The 18446-nt window shown below is 43.0% G+C and overlaps 1 protein-coding gene across 22 annotated transcripts in view; it reads right to left on the minus strand.

Moving 5' to 3' along the window:
* DST (dystonin) overlaps window positions 1–18446 on the minus strand; it is a 514228-nt gene that overhangs the window by 116590 nt on the left and 379192 nt on the right. For all 22 annotated transcript variants that reach the window (XM_040249211.1, XM_040249210.1, XM_040249209.1 and 19 more), the window contains 5 exons: window positions 14217–14340; window positions 7207–7415; window positions 5502–5819; window positions 2161–2327; window positions 128–284 (listed from right to left, as the gene is read on the minus strand). In XM_040249211.1, coding sequence (XP_040105145.1) covers window positions 128–284; window positions 2161–2327; window positions 5502–5819; window positions 7207–7415; window positions 14217–14340 — 975 coding nt within the window. The remainder of the gene's footprint in view (window positions 1–127; window positions 285–2160; window positions 2328–5501; window positions 5820–7206; window positions 7416–14216; window positions 14341–18446) is intronic.

Here is an 18446-nt window from a genome sequence, read left to right on the forward strand (position 1 = left end):
TACACTGTATATTCGTGAAGATCTAACATGAATAAGAAGCCTCTGTTCCTATTCCTATGAAGAGGAAACCTGCCCTTCCTGACACCAGCAAATGAGAACTTGGTATCAAATACGGACAGTGATTCACCTTGGTTTCTTCCAAAGATTTCTGCAAATCTTCTGCACCAAAAGAAGGCTGCACAACGGGAACTCTTTCTGTGGTTTCTTTTATCCATGATTTTAATGATTTAACCAGGACTTGAAAGGTACTCATCTGTTCTTCACAAGAAGATACTACTTCTTTTCTAGATCACAAACATCATTGACAAATTTAAGCCACAAAGGGAGGTACCCCAAAGGACTCATAACTATTAAACAAATTATTACTCCTATATCAGATTTAACATTAAGAAAAAAAATCTTCGCCCATGCACATGCCAACCCTCAGATATAGGAGGAAAGATTTCCTCGGTGGCAAGTGAGATCAGGAAGCCCTTGTCTGTTCTCAGTGGAGTCCGTAGAGCAAGACAGAACGGTTATGATGTCTGTAGCCCATATGGAACAGCTCTCTACAGTGCTACACAAAGTCTAAAGGCCGTATAAACATCTTTAACGTGATTTAGAGTCAGTGTGCTTTGATCTGTCTGCTTTATATGGTGCTAAACGCCAGCGGGCTGAGACCCAGAAGGGAAACACCAGTCACCGACATGAGGGAAGCACAGCGCCGCCCAGTGGTGTTTATGCTGCATTACAGCCCAGTCCAGTCCAGTCCAGTCCGGTTCATTCACTCAGTCGTGTCCGACTCTGTGACCCCATGGCCTGCAACACGCCAGGCCTCCCTGTCCATCACCAACTCCCGGAGCTTGCTCAAACTCATGTCCATCGAGTGGGTGATGCCATCCAGCCATCTCATCCTCTGCTGTCAATTTAGTGGGCGGGTAAACTGGTCTTCAATGGACATGAACTTAGACAAACGCCAGGAAATGGTGAGGAACAGGAAGCCTGACATGCTGCAGTCCGTGGCGTCGTGAAGAATTGGACATGACTTGGCAACTGAACGAAAAATTGGGTCTTTAGAGAGGACAGGACTGAGTTTCTAAAACACAAGGTGAAACCCAGTGATGCTGAATTTTAATGGATGCCTCCCCCACAGGTATTCAGAAAGTTCCACGGTGAGCTGTACACAGAGCTCCCCGGACACGCAGCAGCGGAGATGGAGGGCACCAGCCTGGCACATGCAGAGCTCTGAGGAGGGGTCTGGCAACTGGATTTGGCCCCTGGATACTTTGTGGATCGTGTGTGCTCACGTGCAGGGGTGTGGATTATTGGCAGAGTCCGCGGCTGCTAAACTAATCACTGAGGACCTTGCGGTTTTACCACTGGGTCCATTTGACAGAAAAAACCACCTAGATTTACCCAGGGAAACCAAGATTATTTCTTCTGTGCAATGTGAGCCAAATGGGATGGCAATGATAGCCCTGTGAATAGTTCCCACAGTATGCAAAGGTTTTAGGTAGAGAATTCTAAAGAAATAAAGAGTTGAAAGAGAAATGGTTACTTTCTATCTTTGGGTGGGGGGGGCTTCTGTATGAACTCTGGCAAAACCAGATATATATTTTAAACTAGCACTCAGTAAAAGCTCAGTCACAAGGCTCAACCCTGTGCAGCCTTTTACCTTAATTTAGGTTCACTTTTGTATCTTACCTTGTTTGTTCATGGAATCATGTCTGATCTACAACTCCTTAAAAACCAAACTACTTTTTTTAAAAAAGGGCATCCAGAACTATATTGAATTGATGCATAGTTTCTGAACTGAATCTAGAGAGCCATGGCCACTGGCTATCTTTCAAGGTTATTTCAAGGTTTTTGCTGAAGGTTTTAGTTTTAGACTAAAGTAAGTTTAGACTGCTTTCAGTGAAACACTACCACCACCATGTTCCTCACATAATGCTTTCTACTTTCATGTAAGGAAAATTCACTTTCCCTCCTAAAAATAATTTAACAAAAATACACTTCATTTTAACAGCAAAAGAATTAGCAACAGAGAAGTACTTATAAAGTAGCCCTATGCTTATTCTCAAGTTTCCAAAACTGTTCCAGGTATCTGTGTAAGGAAATAAAAATCATGCATTTCAACAAGTATCAGGTGGAATAAAATTCAGTTTCTTAAGTGGTGCTTACTTTTCTTTGACAGTGTCCTCCATTTCCTTGAACTTCTTTGACAAATTATTTGTTTTTTCAAAAACCAGAGCCTTATCCCCTGGCAAGCCATGGCTGGAGATCTCCTTCAAGAGATTCTGCAAAACTTCCAGATCTTTCTTGCGTTCTAGCAATTCAGATGTTGATTCCTACAAAACATCAACATGAGATGTTGCTGCAGACACAGAGAACAGGCCAGTGGCTGTCAAAGGGGAGGGGTTAGGGAGGGGTGGGGTGCGGGTCTGAGATCAGCAGAGGCAGACTCTTAGATGCAGGAGGAGAAACAGGGTCCTACTGCGCACCACAGAGAACTGTACTCAGTATCTGATGACAAACCACGATGGAAAAGAATACGGAAAAGAACATACGTATTTGTATACATACACAAATACCCTTTTACAACAGTATGAGAGATGACGTTGTACATGGACATCACCAAATGGCCAATACTGAAATCAAATCGATTATATTCTTAATAGCCAAAGATGGAAAAGCAGTAAACAGTCAGCAAAATAAGACCTGGAGCTGACTGTGGCTCGTATCAATAGCTTCTCCCAGCAAAATTCAGGCTTAAACTAAAGAAAGTGAGGAAAACCACTAGGCCAGCCAGGTATGACTTAAATCAAACCCCCTATGAATATGCAGCAGAGGTAATGAACAGAGCCGAGGGATCAGAACTTGTAATCACTGTGCCTGAAGAACTATGGTCGGAGGTCCGTGACATTGTACAGGAGGCAGCAAACAAAACCATCCCAAAGGAAAAGAAAAGCAGGTGAAGTGGTTATCAGAGGAGGCCTTACAAATAGCAAAAGGGGGAAGAGAAGTGAAAAGCAAGGGAGAAAGGCAAGGGTATATCCAACTAAATGCAGATTTCCAAAGAACAGCACGGAGAGACAAGAAGGCCTTCTTCAATGATCCGTGTATAAAACTAGAAGAAAACAACAGAAGGGGAAACACTAGAGATCTCTTCAGGAGAACTGGAGATACCAAGGGATCATTCTGTCCAAAGAGGTGCACAATAACAGACATAAAGAGTAGAGGCCCAGCAGACGCTGAAGAAATCAAGAAGAGATGGAAAGAATACACAGAAAAACTGTGTAAAGAAGACCCAAATGAACTGGATGACCACGATGGTGTGGTCAGCCACCCAGAGCCAGACATTCTGAAGAGTGAAGCCACGTGGGCCTTAGGAAGCACTGCTATTATCAACGCTAGTGGATGCAACAGAAGTCCAGTAAAAGTGTTCAAAACCCTGAAGGATGATGCCATCAAGGTGTTGCATTCAATATGTCAGCAAATCTGGAAGACCCAGCAGTGACCCCAGGACTGGAAAAGGTCCATCCTCATCCCAATTCTCAAGAATACTGAAGAATGTGCTAACCATCAGACAACTGCACTCATCTCGCACGTCAGTAAGATCATGCTTAAAATCTTGCATGCTAAGTTTCGGCATTATGTGAACCAAGAACTTCTAGATGTCCAAGCTGGGTTTAGAAAAGGAAGAGGGACCAGAGATCAAATTGCCAACATTTGCTGGATCATAGAGAAAGCAAGGGAATTCCAGAAAAACATCTACCTCTGTTTCACTGATTAAGCCAAAGAATTTGACTGTATGGATCATAATAAACTATAGAAAACTCTTAAAGAGATGAGAATACCAGACCACCTGACCTGTCTCCTGAGAAATCTGTATGCAGGTCAAGGAGCAACAGTTAGAACCCTGTATGAAATAGCTGGCTGGTTCAAGATTAAGAAAGGAGTGCAACTGGGCTGTCTATAGTCACCGTGTTTGTTTAATTTATACGCTGAGCACATCAGGAGAAACGCTGGGCTGGATGCGTTACAAGCTGGAATCAAGACAGGCAGGAGAAACATCAACCGCCTCAGATACACAGATGATACCATTCTAATGGAGGAGAGTGAAAAGGAACTAAAGACCCTCTTGATGAGGGTGAAGGAGGAGAGCAAACAAGTTGGCTTAAAACTCAGCATTCAAAAAACTAAGATCATGGCATCCAGCCCCATCACTTCATGGCAAATAGAGGGAGAAAAAAAGTGGAAGGCATGACAGATTTTCTCTTCTGGGGCTCTAAAATCACTACAGATAGTGATTGCAGCCATGAAGTCAGAAAATGCTTGCTTTTTGGCAGCAAAACTATGACAAACCTAGAGAGTGTACTGGAAAGCAGATACATTACTCTGCCAAAAAGGTCTGTATAGTCAAGGCTTTGGTCTTCCCAGTGGTCATGTACAGTTGTGAGAGCTGGATCATAAAGAAGTCAGAGCTCCAAAGAATTGATGCCTTCAAACTATGGTGCTGGAGAAGACGACTGAGAGTCCCTTCGGCTGCAAGGAGATCAAACCAGTCAATCTTAAGGGAGATCAACCTTGAACACTTGTTGGAAGGATTGATGCCAAAGTTGAAACTCCCGTATTCTGGTCATCTGATGCGAACAGCTGACTCACTAGAAAAAAGTCCCTGATGCTGGGACAGATTGAGGGCAGAAGGAGAAGAGGGCGTCAGAGGATGAAATGGCTGGATGGCACCACCGATGCAATGGACATGAACTTGGGCAAACTTTGGGAGATGGTGAAGGACAGGGAGGCCTGGCATGCTGTAGCCATGGGGTTGCAAAGAGTCAGATCTGACTGGGTGACGGAACAACAACAATACATACACACACACATAAACCTGAGTTAGTTTGCTGTACAGCAGAAATTAACACTGTAAATCAACTAGACTTCAGTAAGAAAAATAAAACGATATATAGGATGTTTCCAGATCTTCAAAGGGCACTCCACCAAGTTGTAGGTATGGACGCAAACGACCCTACTCAGAATGTCACAGAACGATCCTGCCTACGACCTAAGTGTAAACCAACACACAGGTAGGCGGTCTGAAAGAGAATACGGTAAACTTTAATTTAAAAATGCACTCTATGTTCTACTCTGAGTTCTGGAATACGAAGGAAATGGCAACCCACTCCAGTGTTCTTGCCTGGAGAATCCCAGAGACGGGGGAGCCTGGTGGGCTGCTGTCTCTGGGGTCGCACAGAGTTGGACACGACTGAAGTGACTTAGCAGCAGTAGCAGTATCTATGCTATACAGAAAATGAGAGATGGGGTTCACTTCTGGGCAATGAGCAGAGGCCTCAAGGAGGAGATGGGCTCTCAAGTTTTTAAAGGAGAAAAGCACGGATCTTTTCCAATCCATCAGCAATTTAAATGATGCTTGTTGATCATTAATTCTGCCCGTAAATGTATGTGCTTGTCTTGGCTGCTGATATACTTGATCAGCCTTGTGAGTTCCACGGAAGCCATACCTGCATAAACTGAGACAGCTCAGTAACATCCTTCCCAGGTACATCTGCCTCAGTGAGAGCCTGGGTTTTGGCTTCTAAGAATGTCTGGAGCTTTTCGGAGAGGTTCTCAAACTGCTCCACTTTGGTTTTGAGCTTCTCCATTTGGGCAAGTTTTTCTTTGTGTTTGTGACTTGCTTCTGAAAACCGGAAGGCTAAGTCCTTCATGCGGGCCTGTAGCGAGGATGCGGTGGACGGGTCGGTGGTTTCCGTGAACCTCTTCACTTTCTCATTCATGGCGTTTACGCTGCTCTGCCGCCCTGCAATGTCCTGCTCCAGCATCTGAAATGAACCAGAGACCACGTGCGTCACAGAATGATGTTTACAAACAATGTCACAGACTTGCGAAGATAACTATTCGTAACAACAGAAGCTTGAGCCACCTGTGACTAAGGAAGCTAGCGGGAGTGACAGACCAACTGATGGGGTCCCCCAGCCCCAGCCCACCCCACCCCCAAGCCAACCCCGGAGCCTGCAGACAGCTGGCCGGCTGCCCTGGAGACGCGGCAGGTGGCTGCCACTCTGCGACCCCGGGATCTCCTGCAGCCCAGGGATTAGCCACGCTGCCGGGTTTCCAAAGGCCAGACAAGACTGATCTGATTAACTCCTGGGCAACAGGCTGAAGCCGGGCGAACAAACAGGGCTCGGCGTGTGAGACGCCCTCTGCCACGAGCGACGCTCAGGAAAGGTACAAGCAGCCCTATGCTCCTTCGCACGCGTGACTGTGCAGGCACCACTTTCCACGCTGCTCTACTCAGGAAACATCTCTTTATGCCTTACATTCATCTTAAATCTACCCATCTTTGGAGCTCATTACACTTTTTCCAATATAATTTTTAACTGAGATATAACTGACATATATGTATATAACATTATGTTACAATAATGTTAAACAGTAAGTCGGTTTCAGCTGGACAACATATGGGGCTCCCGCGATGCCCCAGCAGCTGAAGAATCCGCCTGCAGTGCGGGAGTCACAGGAGATGTGGGTTCAATCCCTGGGTCAGGAAGATCCCCTGGAGAAGGAAATGGCAACCCAGTATTCTTGTCTGAAAACTCCCATAGACAGAGGAGCCTGGTGGGCTCCAATCCAATGGGTCTCAAAGAGCCAGACACATGCGCAAATAACATGAAGATTCGATAGTTGGAAATATTGCTAAATGATCACCACAATAAGTCTAGGTAACGTCCATCACCACACCTAGTTAACAATTTTTTTTTCTTGTGATAAAAACTTTTAAGATCTACCCTCTTAGTAACTTTCCTACCATTATTTTGAGTATACCCAATATCAAGTGCTATTTTAGCCAGAGAACCCAACAGTATACAGGTTCAAGTTCCCAGGAAAAATAAGTCTGTTTTTCCCTAAAGAAAATTAGAGGGTTGTGCTTTCTGCCATCTTGAATGAGGCTTACAACTCAAGACTATATGTTGAGGAGGATATATATATAAAAGAACAAATAATGTTACACTAACGCTTTATATATAGATTTTATGCCTGCACATGAGAAAAGCCTGGATATATGAATTTTAGGGATGAAAATGTGTAGTGAGGATGAGTGAAAGGCTTTGAGACGGGCAGTGCATGAAAGCATCCACACTTTTTAAATAACCTGAGATACTGTCTTTTCCCCACTGAATAGCGGTCTACTTGTTTGAAGTCACTTACGATGCTTTTACTGATGACATCCTGCAGAGCAGTGGAACTCAAGGGCAGCTGGCACGGCTCCTGCAGGCAGCGCTCCACCCCCGCCATCCAGAGCAGCATCTCGTCCAGGCCGTCCTGCACGCTCAGCGAGCGGGTCAGCGTCATCTGCAGCCTCTCGTTCCGCTCACTCACAGACGTGGACAGGTCCTCGTACCTCCCGACAATGTCATCTAGTCCAAAAGAATCAGGGAACGTCAACCACTAAGAGCTCTCTGCCCCATTCCTTTCCAGAATATGCTAAGGAGAATCACAAAATCCCCAGACTAGAACTGGAAGAAGAAGAAAAGATTTAAGCAGCAAATTCATATTGGCACCATCAGAGCACCGACAAAACCTGAAAACAGAAAGCAAAGATCCCAGTGGAAAATAAAAAGCTGGGGATTTTTGACTAGTGTATACGTGTGTACATCATCTGGATTTGAAGAGATCTGGGGATGTGTAAACATTTGAACTGTCCCAGAGAAATGAACGCGTTCCAGACAGCCAATCGTTGAAGCACATGGTGGTTTCTCAATGTGACATTCCACATTAGCCACACCTCATAACTACGTGAGGAAGGTGACAGCTGCACAGAGCCAATTCCAAGGAAAAACACACACTTCTAAGGATTTATTCAGAATTCACCTTTACACATAAAAATCATTTCAATCTCTGTCTCTCTTGCTGTCTCTCACACACACACATACACACTTGGGTTTTGTCACCCTTTGCATCCTCAGCAAAGTACTCAAATGCATAGAAGGTGGCAAAGGGCAGATGTTAACAGAAAACACACAACAACGAAAATCCACATTAAATGAAGGAGGCCGAGATTACGCTTCTAAGGTTAACACTGAACTTCTTCGATAAATTTAACAGCAGGCCAAAAGGGAAGGAAAGAAAAACAGAGTTAACAGGCTGACCTATCAGATGAACTTAGTTTGCATTCTGAAGACTTAAGATGCTTAAAAAAAAAAACTTTCTGGCTAGTTTTCATTTGAAAATAAAGCTCTACATTTTAATATCCTATATTCTATATTGCAGACCAATGAAAAATTCAAAGAACAATGGTTTTTACTGTATTCCTCTCTCCTTTCCTCCCCACAACCTGTCTCTCTGGAAAACAATCATCAATTATCACTTACTGTCCAAGACTCTGCAAAAAATTGTAATGATTTCTGAATGCCATCATCTGATACACTATGACCTTATATTCTTATGTTTGGCCCACAGAACATATTCCGTATAATTTTTGTTTGCTCTAATATTACTGTGAAGAAGGCTGAGCGCCGAAGAATTGATGCTTTTGAACTGTGGTGTTGGAGAAGACTCTTGAGAGTCCCTTGGACTGCAAGGAGATCCAACCAGTCCATTCTGAAGGAGATCAGCCCTGGGATTTCTTTGGAAGGAATGATGCTGAAGCTGAAACTCCAGTACTTTGGCCACCTCATGCGAAGAGTTGACTCATTGGAAAAGACTCTGATGCTGGAGGGCATTGGGGCAGGAGAAGAAACAGACGACCGTGGATGAGATGGCTGGATGGCATCATGGACTCGATTGACGTGAGTCTGAGCGAACTCCGGGAGATGGTGATGAACAGAGAGGCCTGGTGTGCTGCGATTCATGGGGTCGCAAAGAGTCGGACATGACTGAGCAACTGAACTGAACTGAATACTACATCATGAGAAAACAGTTGGACAAGTTTTCACCTGACTGAGAGGTCAAGCCGGGATGAATGAGAGAGTCAGTCATGCTCCTTTTATCAAAACACTAAGAAGGCCCTGGGAAGGGGTGGGGAGGGCACAGTCTTTGATATGCACCAAGGCGCCCAGGGCAGACAGGAGCAGGTTCAAGCTCATGATTCTGTGAAAGTTACAGAGCAGGTCACCCGAACTACAGGCCACAACTGGCAAGTGTGCCGTTTCTCACATGGGCAGCTTCCCCAGGGCACCATCCTGCCTGTTTAGCCGTGGTAAGTGATTTCCCAAATAAGGTCACTATTTTAACAAGCTTAGCACATACAACATTGTAAATCAACTCTACGTCAATTAAAAATTTTTTTAATCAACGCGTAGTTTACTTTTGGACTTAGTAATAAAATATCATCACTAAATTCTTAATTTTAGTAACTAAAAATTATGCTAGAAAAACGTACAAACAAAATTTACTTTTAGAATGTTACTTTTTAAAGTGGTTGGTTCTCTTAGAAGTCAACCAGATCTTACAGAAACTCCTTATATCTTAAATATACTTTCACATATTCCTAGCAAACTATGCCAGAGAGAAGTTTTACTCTTAAAACAATGTAACCTATGTTAAATAATGTAACACATATTTTTAAACAAATGCAAGTGAATTGTGTACACTTAACAATGGGAAAAATGTCAAAGTACTTCAAGTCACAGAATTACACACAGTAAGAGTCTTTTTTTTTCCCCGAAGTCCCTGTACGCAAGTCCTTTCAGCAGCAAAGTAACTAGTGCCTGGGACAGAGGAGCAACATGCTGTAACTTCCACTCATATTTTGATCTTATATTTTAACATATTACATTTTTTGTGTCTTATAATCATAATGCACATAATATGTTAAGATAGTAACATCTGAAATGTATAAATACACATGCATCTCTGAGTATCTATATACACATGCTGAAAAGTACAGGACAAAATGTGTGATCAGGAGATTGTGACTGTCTCTCGAGAACAAACTGGTGGCAATCAAGTGAGTGGGGGTCAGGGAGGATGGAGTTGGGGGCGGTTAGCAGACGTAAGCTTTTGTACACAGGATGGATAAACAACAAGGTCCTACTGCATGGCACAGGGAACTGTGCTCAATATCCTGTGATAAACCACAAAGGAAAAGAACATTATAAAAGAATGCATATACAGGTACAACTGAACCATTGCTGTCCAGCAGAAATTAATACAACACTGCAATTCAACTATACTGCAATTTAAAAAGCTGATAAAAAAGAAACTGCACTACATCATTGTTTAAATCCATGAAAGAAATACTGTAACAGAAAAAGTATAAAATTTCATATATTTCTTTCACATTTTCTTGAAACGATACAGACCTTATGGTCATTATTACTGATATTTTGCCTCCAGGGTTCTTGCTTCTTTAAATACAAAATCATAAATAAGATGAAGCATTTCTTCTTGTAAGTCAGAAGAAGCATATTGTATACAGCTGGAAATAAGTCATCTGAAAAAAAATTTTTTTTAAAGATTCTGAATGTCTGTAAAAACGAAAAAGGTGTCTCTTCTACAGAGTGGTTTTATTTTTTAAATTCATTTTTATTGGAGTATAGTTGATTTATAATGTTTTGTTACTTTCCGCAGTACAGCAAAGTGTATCAGTTATCCATACATATACATAAATATATATGTATATATTGGGCCTCCCTAGTGGGTGACTAACACATACACACCCCCACTGTTTTTTAGATTCCATTCCCGTATAGGGAATATTAAGTAGACAGAGTGACTTTAGCAGAGCAAAGCTTCATCCTTCTCTTTACCTAAAATTTCAACTCATATTTTAACGCCAGCTCTGTTGTGGTGAAAGGTCTGTTAATCACTTGCTGTGTTAGGATTTTTACTTCACACCAATTCAGTTCAGTTGCTCAGTCGTGTCCGACACTTTGCAGCTCCGTGGACTGCAGCATGCCAGGCTTCCCTGTCCATCACCAACTCCCAGAGCTTGCTCAAACTCATGGCCATTGAGTCGGTGATGCCATCCAACCATCTCATCCTCTGTCGTCCCCTTCTCCTCCTGCCTTCAATCTTTCCCAGCATCAGGGTGTTTTCCAATGAGTCAGTTCTTTGCATCAGGTGACCAAAGTATTGGAGCTTCGGCTTCAGCATCAGTCTTTCCAATGAATATCCAGGACTGATTTCCTTTAGGATGGACTGGTTTGATCTCTTTGCAGCCCAAGGGACTCTCAAGAGTCTTCTCCTACACCACAGTTCAAAAGCATCAATTCTTCGGTGCTCAGCTTTCCTTATGGTCCAACTCTCACATCCATACATGACTACTGGAACAACTATAGCTTTGACTAGACGGACCTTTGTTGGCAAAGTAAGTCTCTGCTTTTTAATATGCTGTCCAGGTTGGTCATAGCTTTTCTTCCAAGGAGCAAACATCTTTTAATTTTACAGCTGCAGTCACCATCTGGAGTGATTTTGGAGCCCCTGAAAATAAAGTCTGTCACTGTTTCCATTGTTTCCCCATCTATTTGCCATGAAGTGACAGGACCAGATGCCATGATCTTAGTTTTCTGAATGTTGAGGTTTAAGCCAACTTTTTCACTCTCCTCTTTCACTTTCATCAAGAAGCTCTTTAGTTCTTCACTTTCTGCCATAAGGGTGGTATCATCTGCAAATCTGAGGTTATTAGTATTTCTCCCAGCAATCTTGATTCCAGCTTGTGCTTCATCCAGCCTGGCGTTTCTCATGATGCACACTGCATATAAGTTAAATAAGCAGGGTGACAAAATACAGCCTTGACGTACTTCTTTCCCTATTTAGAACCAGTCTGTTGTTCCAGGTCCAGTTCTAACTGTTGCTTCTTGACCTGCATACAGATTTCTCAGGAGGAAGGTCAGGTGTCTGGTATTCCTGTCTCTTGAAGAATTTTCCACAGTTTGTTGTGATCCACACAGTCAAAGGCTTTGGTGTAGTCAATAAAGCAAAAATGTTTTTCTGGAATTCTCTTGTTTTTTCTATGATCCAAAGGATGTTGGCAATTTGATCTCTGGTTCCTCTACCTTTTCTAAATCCACCTTGAACACCAAGAAATTTTCACACCAAGAAATACTTAATAATGTCAAACAACATGTTAAATGCAGGAAAAGCAGCAAAGTCAAAACAAAAAATACAGTGAGACAATTAGCGTCATTAACTGATAATCTACTGTGCAGTTAAACTAAACACTGTGAGTAGATACCAAGGGTAGCATCACAGCTCTGTCCTCAAGAAAGTCACCATCTGTTGTGAGAGGATGCACAAGTATCATGTAACTGAACAGAGTTTCCAGGACCACGAAAGACCCCAGGAGAGGAGAAGCGGGAACATTTCAACCTCATATCACCGAGCCCCCACTCTGACAAGACTTCTCAAGCTTCTGCTCCAGGCCATAGGTTGAAAATCTAGCTCAGCCCAATCCCAACAACCAAAAGAATCTTGCTGGGGTCTACTTTCTCTGATTACTGCACATTATTTCTTTTTTAATCAACTAAAATATAAAATAGAATTTTTAAAAAAAAACCTAAAGGTGAGTTTTATGGAAATATATTAGGGTAAATAACATATGTGTGTTAATGAAATGCAATAAACCTAAACACCTATATTTAAAAAAAAAAAAAAAAGAGGCTGGATACAATAAAACTCTAAGAAGAAAACACAGGCAGAGCCTGTGAAATAAATTGCAGCAGTGTCTTTTTGGATCCACCTCCTACAGCAACAGAAACAAAACAAAAATAAACAAATGGAACCTAATTAAACTTAAAAGCTTTTGTACAGCAAAGGAAACCATCAACAAAGTAAAAAGACAACCCACAGAATTGGACAAAATATTTGCAAATGAAGCAACTGACAAGGGATTCATCTCCAAAATATACAGTTTATGCAGCTCAATATCAGAAAAATAGCAACTCAATAAAAAAATGGGTAGATCTAAATAGACATTCCCATAAAAAAGACATACAGATGGCCAAAAATCACATGAAAAGATGCTCAACATCACTAATTATTAGAGAAATATAAATCAAAACTACAATGAAGTTATCACCTCACACTGGTCAGAATGGTTATCACCAAAAAGTCCACAAACAATAAAACACCGGCAAGAGTGTGGAGAAAAGGAAACCCTCATACATTGTTGGTGGAAATATAATTTGGTGCAGTCACTGGGGAGAATAGCTCCTCAAAAAAACTAAACACAGAGTTACCGTACGATCCAACAATCCCATTCCTGAGTATATATCCAGAGAAAACCATAATTTGAAAAGATACATGCACCCCAATGTGCAGAGGAGAACTACTTATGCTAGCCAAGACAGGGGGACAACCTAAACGTCCACCAGCAGATGAATGGCTAACGAAGATAGAGCATCAATAGACATATATGATGGAAGATTGCCGCTGCTGCTGCTGCTGCTGCTGAGTCGCTTCAGTCGTGTCCGACTCTGTGCGACCCCACAGACAGAAGCCCACCAGGCTCCCCCGTCCCTGGGATTCTCCAGGCAAGAACACTGGAGTGGATTGCCACTGCCTTCTCCAATGCATGAAAGTGAAAAGTGAAAGTGTTACTCAGCCATAAAAAGAACAGGGGAATGCCATTTGCAGCAACCCAAATGGACCTAGAGATTATCACAGTGAGCGAAGTCAGACAGGGTGACAAATACATGACGTCATTTATATGTGGAACCTAACAATACTGATACAAATGAACTTATTCACAGAACAGAAACAGACATACAATACAAACGTCACCCAACGGGAAATGCTAGGGGCCGGAATAAACTAGGAGTTTGGGATCAAGAAAGCACACACTGCCGTACAGAAAGTACATAGTCACATGGACCTACTGTACAGCCCTGGGAACTCTACTCAGTATTGTGTAATAACTAACCTATGAGAAAAGAATTTGAAAAAGAGTATAGATACATGTATAACTCAATCATTTTGCTGTACCCCTTAAACTAACAAAATACTGTTAATCAACTACAAAAGTTTTTTAAAAGTTTTGCTATATTGTCTAAATTAAAACTTAAGTATGTTCTTTGCAAACCACACAACCAGTCCCCACTCCCAAGACGCCAACACACCGGCCACGGAGGGCAGGTCTTCGCTCAGCCTGGGAGGAGCTGTTCCAGAGTGAAAGTGACAGGAACGTACTAGCGAGCGATGCCTCCGTGTCTATTAGGAGACCTTCGTTTAGAACACGCGCATGAGACCAGACGCGAGGACATGGCACACTTACTTACCCAGTGTTTTCTGGATGTCATTCTTGGCGGGAAGGAGAGATGCCCTGGGGTCTAACAACACCTCAGCTGTTTTCTTCAGCTTCTCTACAGCCACCTGCTGACTTGATATCTGTCCCTGCAGAGCCTGGAGAATCAAATGTCTCAATTACACTCAGTAGGACTGAATAACAGATTTGCAGCATGGAAAAAAAGGTGCACGGTAAGACAAAGCGAAATCGGACAGAGATTTGCCATCAGCAGAAACTGACACCAGAACTCTGAGAATCAGGCCAGGTATAAAGCGGCACTAGGAACCAGCAGTCACTTGGATCATCCAGATTCAGTCCTGGAATAGACCCTCAGCATCTGCTCACGATAAACAGCCTCAGTCCTGATCCTCAGACACTCCACCCTCAGGCCGAGTTCCCCACAACCTCCAGAAAACAAAGACAAATGAGAAACAACAAGCAACAAAACCCTGTGGGGCCATTTCAGACTCCAGGTAAGGAGATAATTAAGGATTCTCAGCACATCCTGACTCAATGCTGAGTCATATTCATTTCCATCAATGAAACAGAAGTTATTTAACATCGAACCAATTTCAAAAGAGCTTGCTGCATTATGAAAAACACAAAGATCACACAGATACAAAGCTTAGCCACTGGGTCTTCTGGTCTAAGGCAGGAAGTGGTTGGTGAGTGCCAAAGATGAGTAAGGAAAGCTGAGCGGGGAGGACTCCCGTGGGGTGGGCTGGGCCCGGTCCGGGGAAGGGGTGGCTCTGGGCCTCCTCCCAGGCTGCACGGTCCCCAGGTGGTGTCTCCCCACTCCTTCCCGTCTGCAAACCAGGCAGCCAGCCCTGACAACTTCAGCTGCTTCACCTTTGTTTAAACTTGGGCTCCTGCTCTGTATTTTTGAATCACAGGAGGACGATCTCTCACTTCACTGGAAAAAGCCTCCTAACCACACGCTCTCCCCCGATACAGTCCCCAGCGCGTTTGATGGAAGACACACACCCGGCTTCATGACTCATCTCTGAAAATCTTTCATGGTTTCCTCATGCTTCAGAATAAAGGGGATACTGGAACTTTCTATCCATGGCCCACGGAAATCTATTCCTTACTTCTATCTTCAGTTTCATCTTTATCCACCTCAAGTTCCAGGCGTGGCCCACGACACAGCTATCCCTCAAAGATTCACTCTTCCTGGACCCAAGGCCCCAGCATCTCTACGCACTGAGCTTGGCAGGCAACCCTGAGCTTGGCTCTTACCTTGAACATTCAGCCTGGGGGCCTCCCTGTCTCTTCCCACCCCAGCCTGGGACACTGCCCCGAGGAGCTCCCAGATTTGCCCTGTGAATATCACTGCATTGACCTGTCTCTTCTATCAAACTGGAACCTCCGTGTGAACTAGGAATCGACACTATCCAAGTTTCGGTACTACTGCCTCACCCAGCGCTGGTCACATAGCACTGATGGAAGTTTCTGGAATAAATGAGTAAATGAATAAGCAAATAAATGAAGATATAAGGGGTAAGGTTTTAAAAGGTCCTCTATTTTAGCCTCCAACAACAACAACAAAAAGCAAATGCCTAAAGCCGATGGCAAAAATCTCCTCAATTAACTCCCATATCCAAGAAGCTGTGATAATATACAGGCAGCTGCTGCTGCTAAGTCACTTCAGTCGTGTCTGACTCTGTGCGACCCCATAGACGGCAGCCCACCAGGCTCCCCTGTCCCTGGGATTCTCCAGGCAACAACACGGGAGTGGGTTGCCATTTCCTTCTCCAATGCTTGAAAGTGAAAAGTGAAAGTGAAATCGCTCAGTTGTGTCCGACTCTTAGTGACCCCATGGACTGCAGCCTACCAGGCTCCTCCATCCATGGGATTTTCCAGGCGAGAGTACTGGAGTGGGGTGCCATTGCTATGTCCAAAGGTTCAACGAAAAAGGACCAGCTTGGGACCTGTGATCTGAGTACCAGATCCTACAGCTGATCTAAGAGACCAAAGAACTCACATCCAAAGGGTCATTTTGGGAAATTTTCCCACAGGTTTAGTTGCCATTAATGGTAAGAAATTTCCAGTGTTCGAAACAGGAGCTTCACCGAAAATGGACTGAAGTCTAAGCCACACAGACAGCTTATTCACCTCACACAGGTTAATAGGAAATGAAGCAAGTTTAAAGGTACCTCCAAAAAGAGTATTCTTTAGAATGTGAGTTTCCCAAAGTCAGAGACAGGGTTTTAACACCTTGTGTCTTCCAAAACCTAATAGCTGACCTAGTATATAGATGTCTCCGAATGAATGAATTTATGTAAAAGTGATCATGGTTTTATAAAAATATCCTATACCAACGATGGCCCTACCGACTATCCTAAAACTTGAAAAATAGACTACAAAAAAGCATCTCTTCTTTACCTATTCTCTTCAAAACATCCAAACCTTTTCTTTTTATAATTATGTTCAAGATAGTCAACAGGTTTCAGTCCCGAACAAGGTAGGTCCTATCGCTTTATGGCAAATAGAAGGGGGAAAAGTGGAAACAGTGACAGATTTTATTTTCCTGGGCTCCAAAATCACTCTAGATGGTGACTGCAGCCATGAAATTAAAGCAAGCATTTAATTTCTTAATGCAAGCAAGCATTTCTTGCTTCTCAGAAGAAAAGCTATGACAAACCTAGACAGCATATTAAAGAGCAGAGACATCACTTTGCTGTCAAAGGTCCATAAAGTGAAAGTTATGGCTTTTCCAGTAGTCATATATGGATGTGAGAACTGGATCATAAAGAAGGCTGAGTGCCTAAGAATTGATGCTTTTTAACTGTGGTGCTGGAGAATACTTTGAGAGCCCCTCGGACAGCAGACGGGGAAGGACAGGGCAGCCTGGCAGGCTGCAGTCCCTGGGGTCACAAAGAGTCAGACCCGACTTAGTGACTAAACACCATATTACCAGGTTTTGATTTAGCCACGGTAGTAGTTCATAATACTACAAAACTGCGAACTGAAGCACCAAATGGGCGCCATATACTGCCTTTAATGGACTTCGATTAAATTAAGACACGAAAGCAGCATCCATGACGGGGAACAATGCAAGATACGACCTTGGCTTCCAGCCTGGACCAGAAAAGAGTGAAGTTTACAAAGCCACGGGCGCCTGTCCAGCTCATAAAACCTCCGTACACTCATCACCCTCCCCGCGATCAGAGCAAGCCGGGAAGGTCAACGTCATCCATGGGACACGGTCCCATGCCTGGCTCCAAACCCAGGCCTCGACCTGGGTCCCAGGGTCTTGTCTTTCTGTGCTTCATGTGGAACTAAAAATCTCATTTCGTCCACTGACTTTGAAAAGCAGCATTCTAGCCCAGTGGTATCAGACTACCTGCAGGACAGCCAACGGTGATTTGAAAAATAACACTGCTAACAACGTGCTGTTGGCCTAAAAGATTTCCAATGAACCCACTGGGTGCCCCAAATTATATTCATCATACAACAGAATATAAGCAGAAGTTAGTATTGAAAACGTAGAAAAGACTGATTATTTTGTAGTAGTCGTGTGTCTATATTATTGTTAAAAGACAAATGATTGCAAGATGTTGTTGGTAAAAGCAAAGAAAGGGAGACTCCTTAGCCCTCATGAAAACGCATCCTCACTACCTGTTGAGATCATCAGTGAGGAAGACATCGCCACGTGCCAGGAAAAACTCTTAATCACACAATTAATTTCTAAAATTATGCTGTGGCTTAATTGGAATTCGTTCTCCTTGGAGACATTCCTCTCTTTTTCTATTTCTTTGGCTGCCTTAAGAGGAGTCTTCTTCCTCTGTACGAACCAAGGAAGTCTTCACATTTTAGAATTAATCCACATTTCTATTTCATTAAAAAGCCATAGCATTCATTTCACTTTTTTCTCCTTTAGTTATATTAAAACTACTTTTATACAGGATGTAATCAGTTTGTTAGTATAGACCTAACTAAAAATGTATTTCTGTTTCACATAGTTTCCAATGCTAAAAATACCTAACTTCCTAATTAAATGCAATACCAGCAATCTTAATAACCATCAGCTCCTGACATTTCCTATTAAAATAATGGCCTTTAAGTCACAACATCTCCTCTGCCAGCATACACTGTCCTTGGACCTGTCACCCAGCAGGGACTGAAACCTTCATTTAGATGGATCTGTTCTCGAGCTTGTGGGCAAGAGAGAAACACACACACACACACACACACACACACACACACACACACACACACA

The sequence above is a fragment of the Oryx dammah genome, unplaced genomic scaffold (assembly GCF_014754425.2).
Source record: "Oryx dammah isolate SB20612 unplaced genomic scaffold, SCBI_Odam_1.1 HiC_scaffold_11, whole genome shotgun sequence".
In the NCBI taxonomy this organism is placed as follows: Eukaryota; Metazoa; Chordata; class Mammalia; order Artiodactyla; family Bovidae; genus Oryx; species Oryx dammah.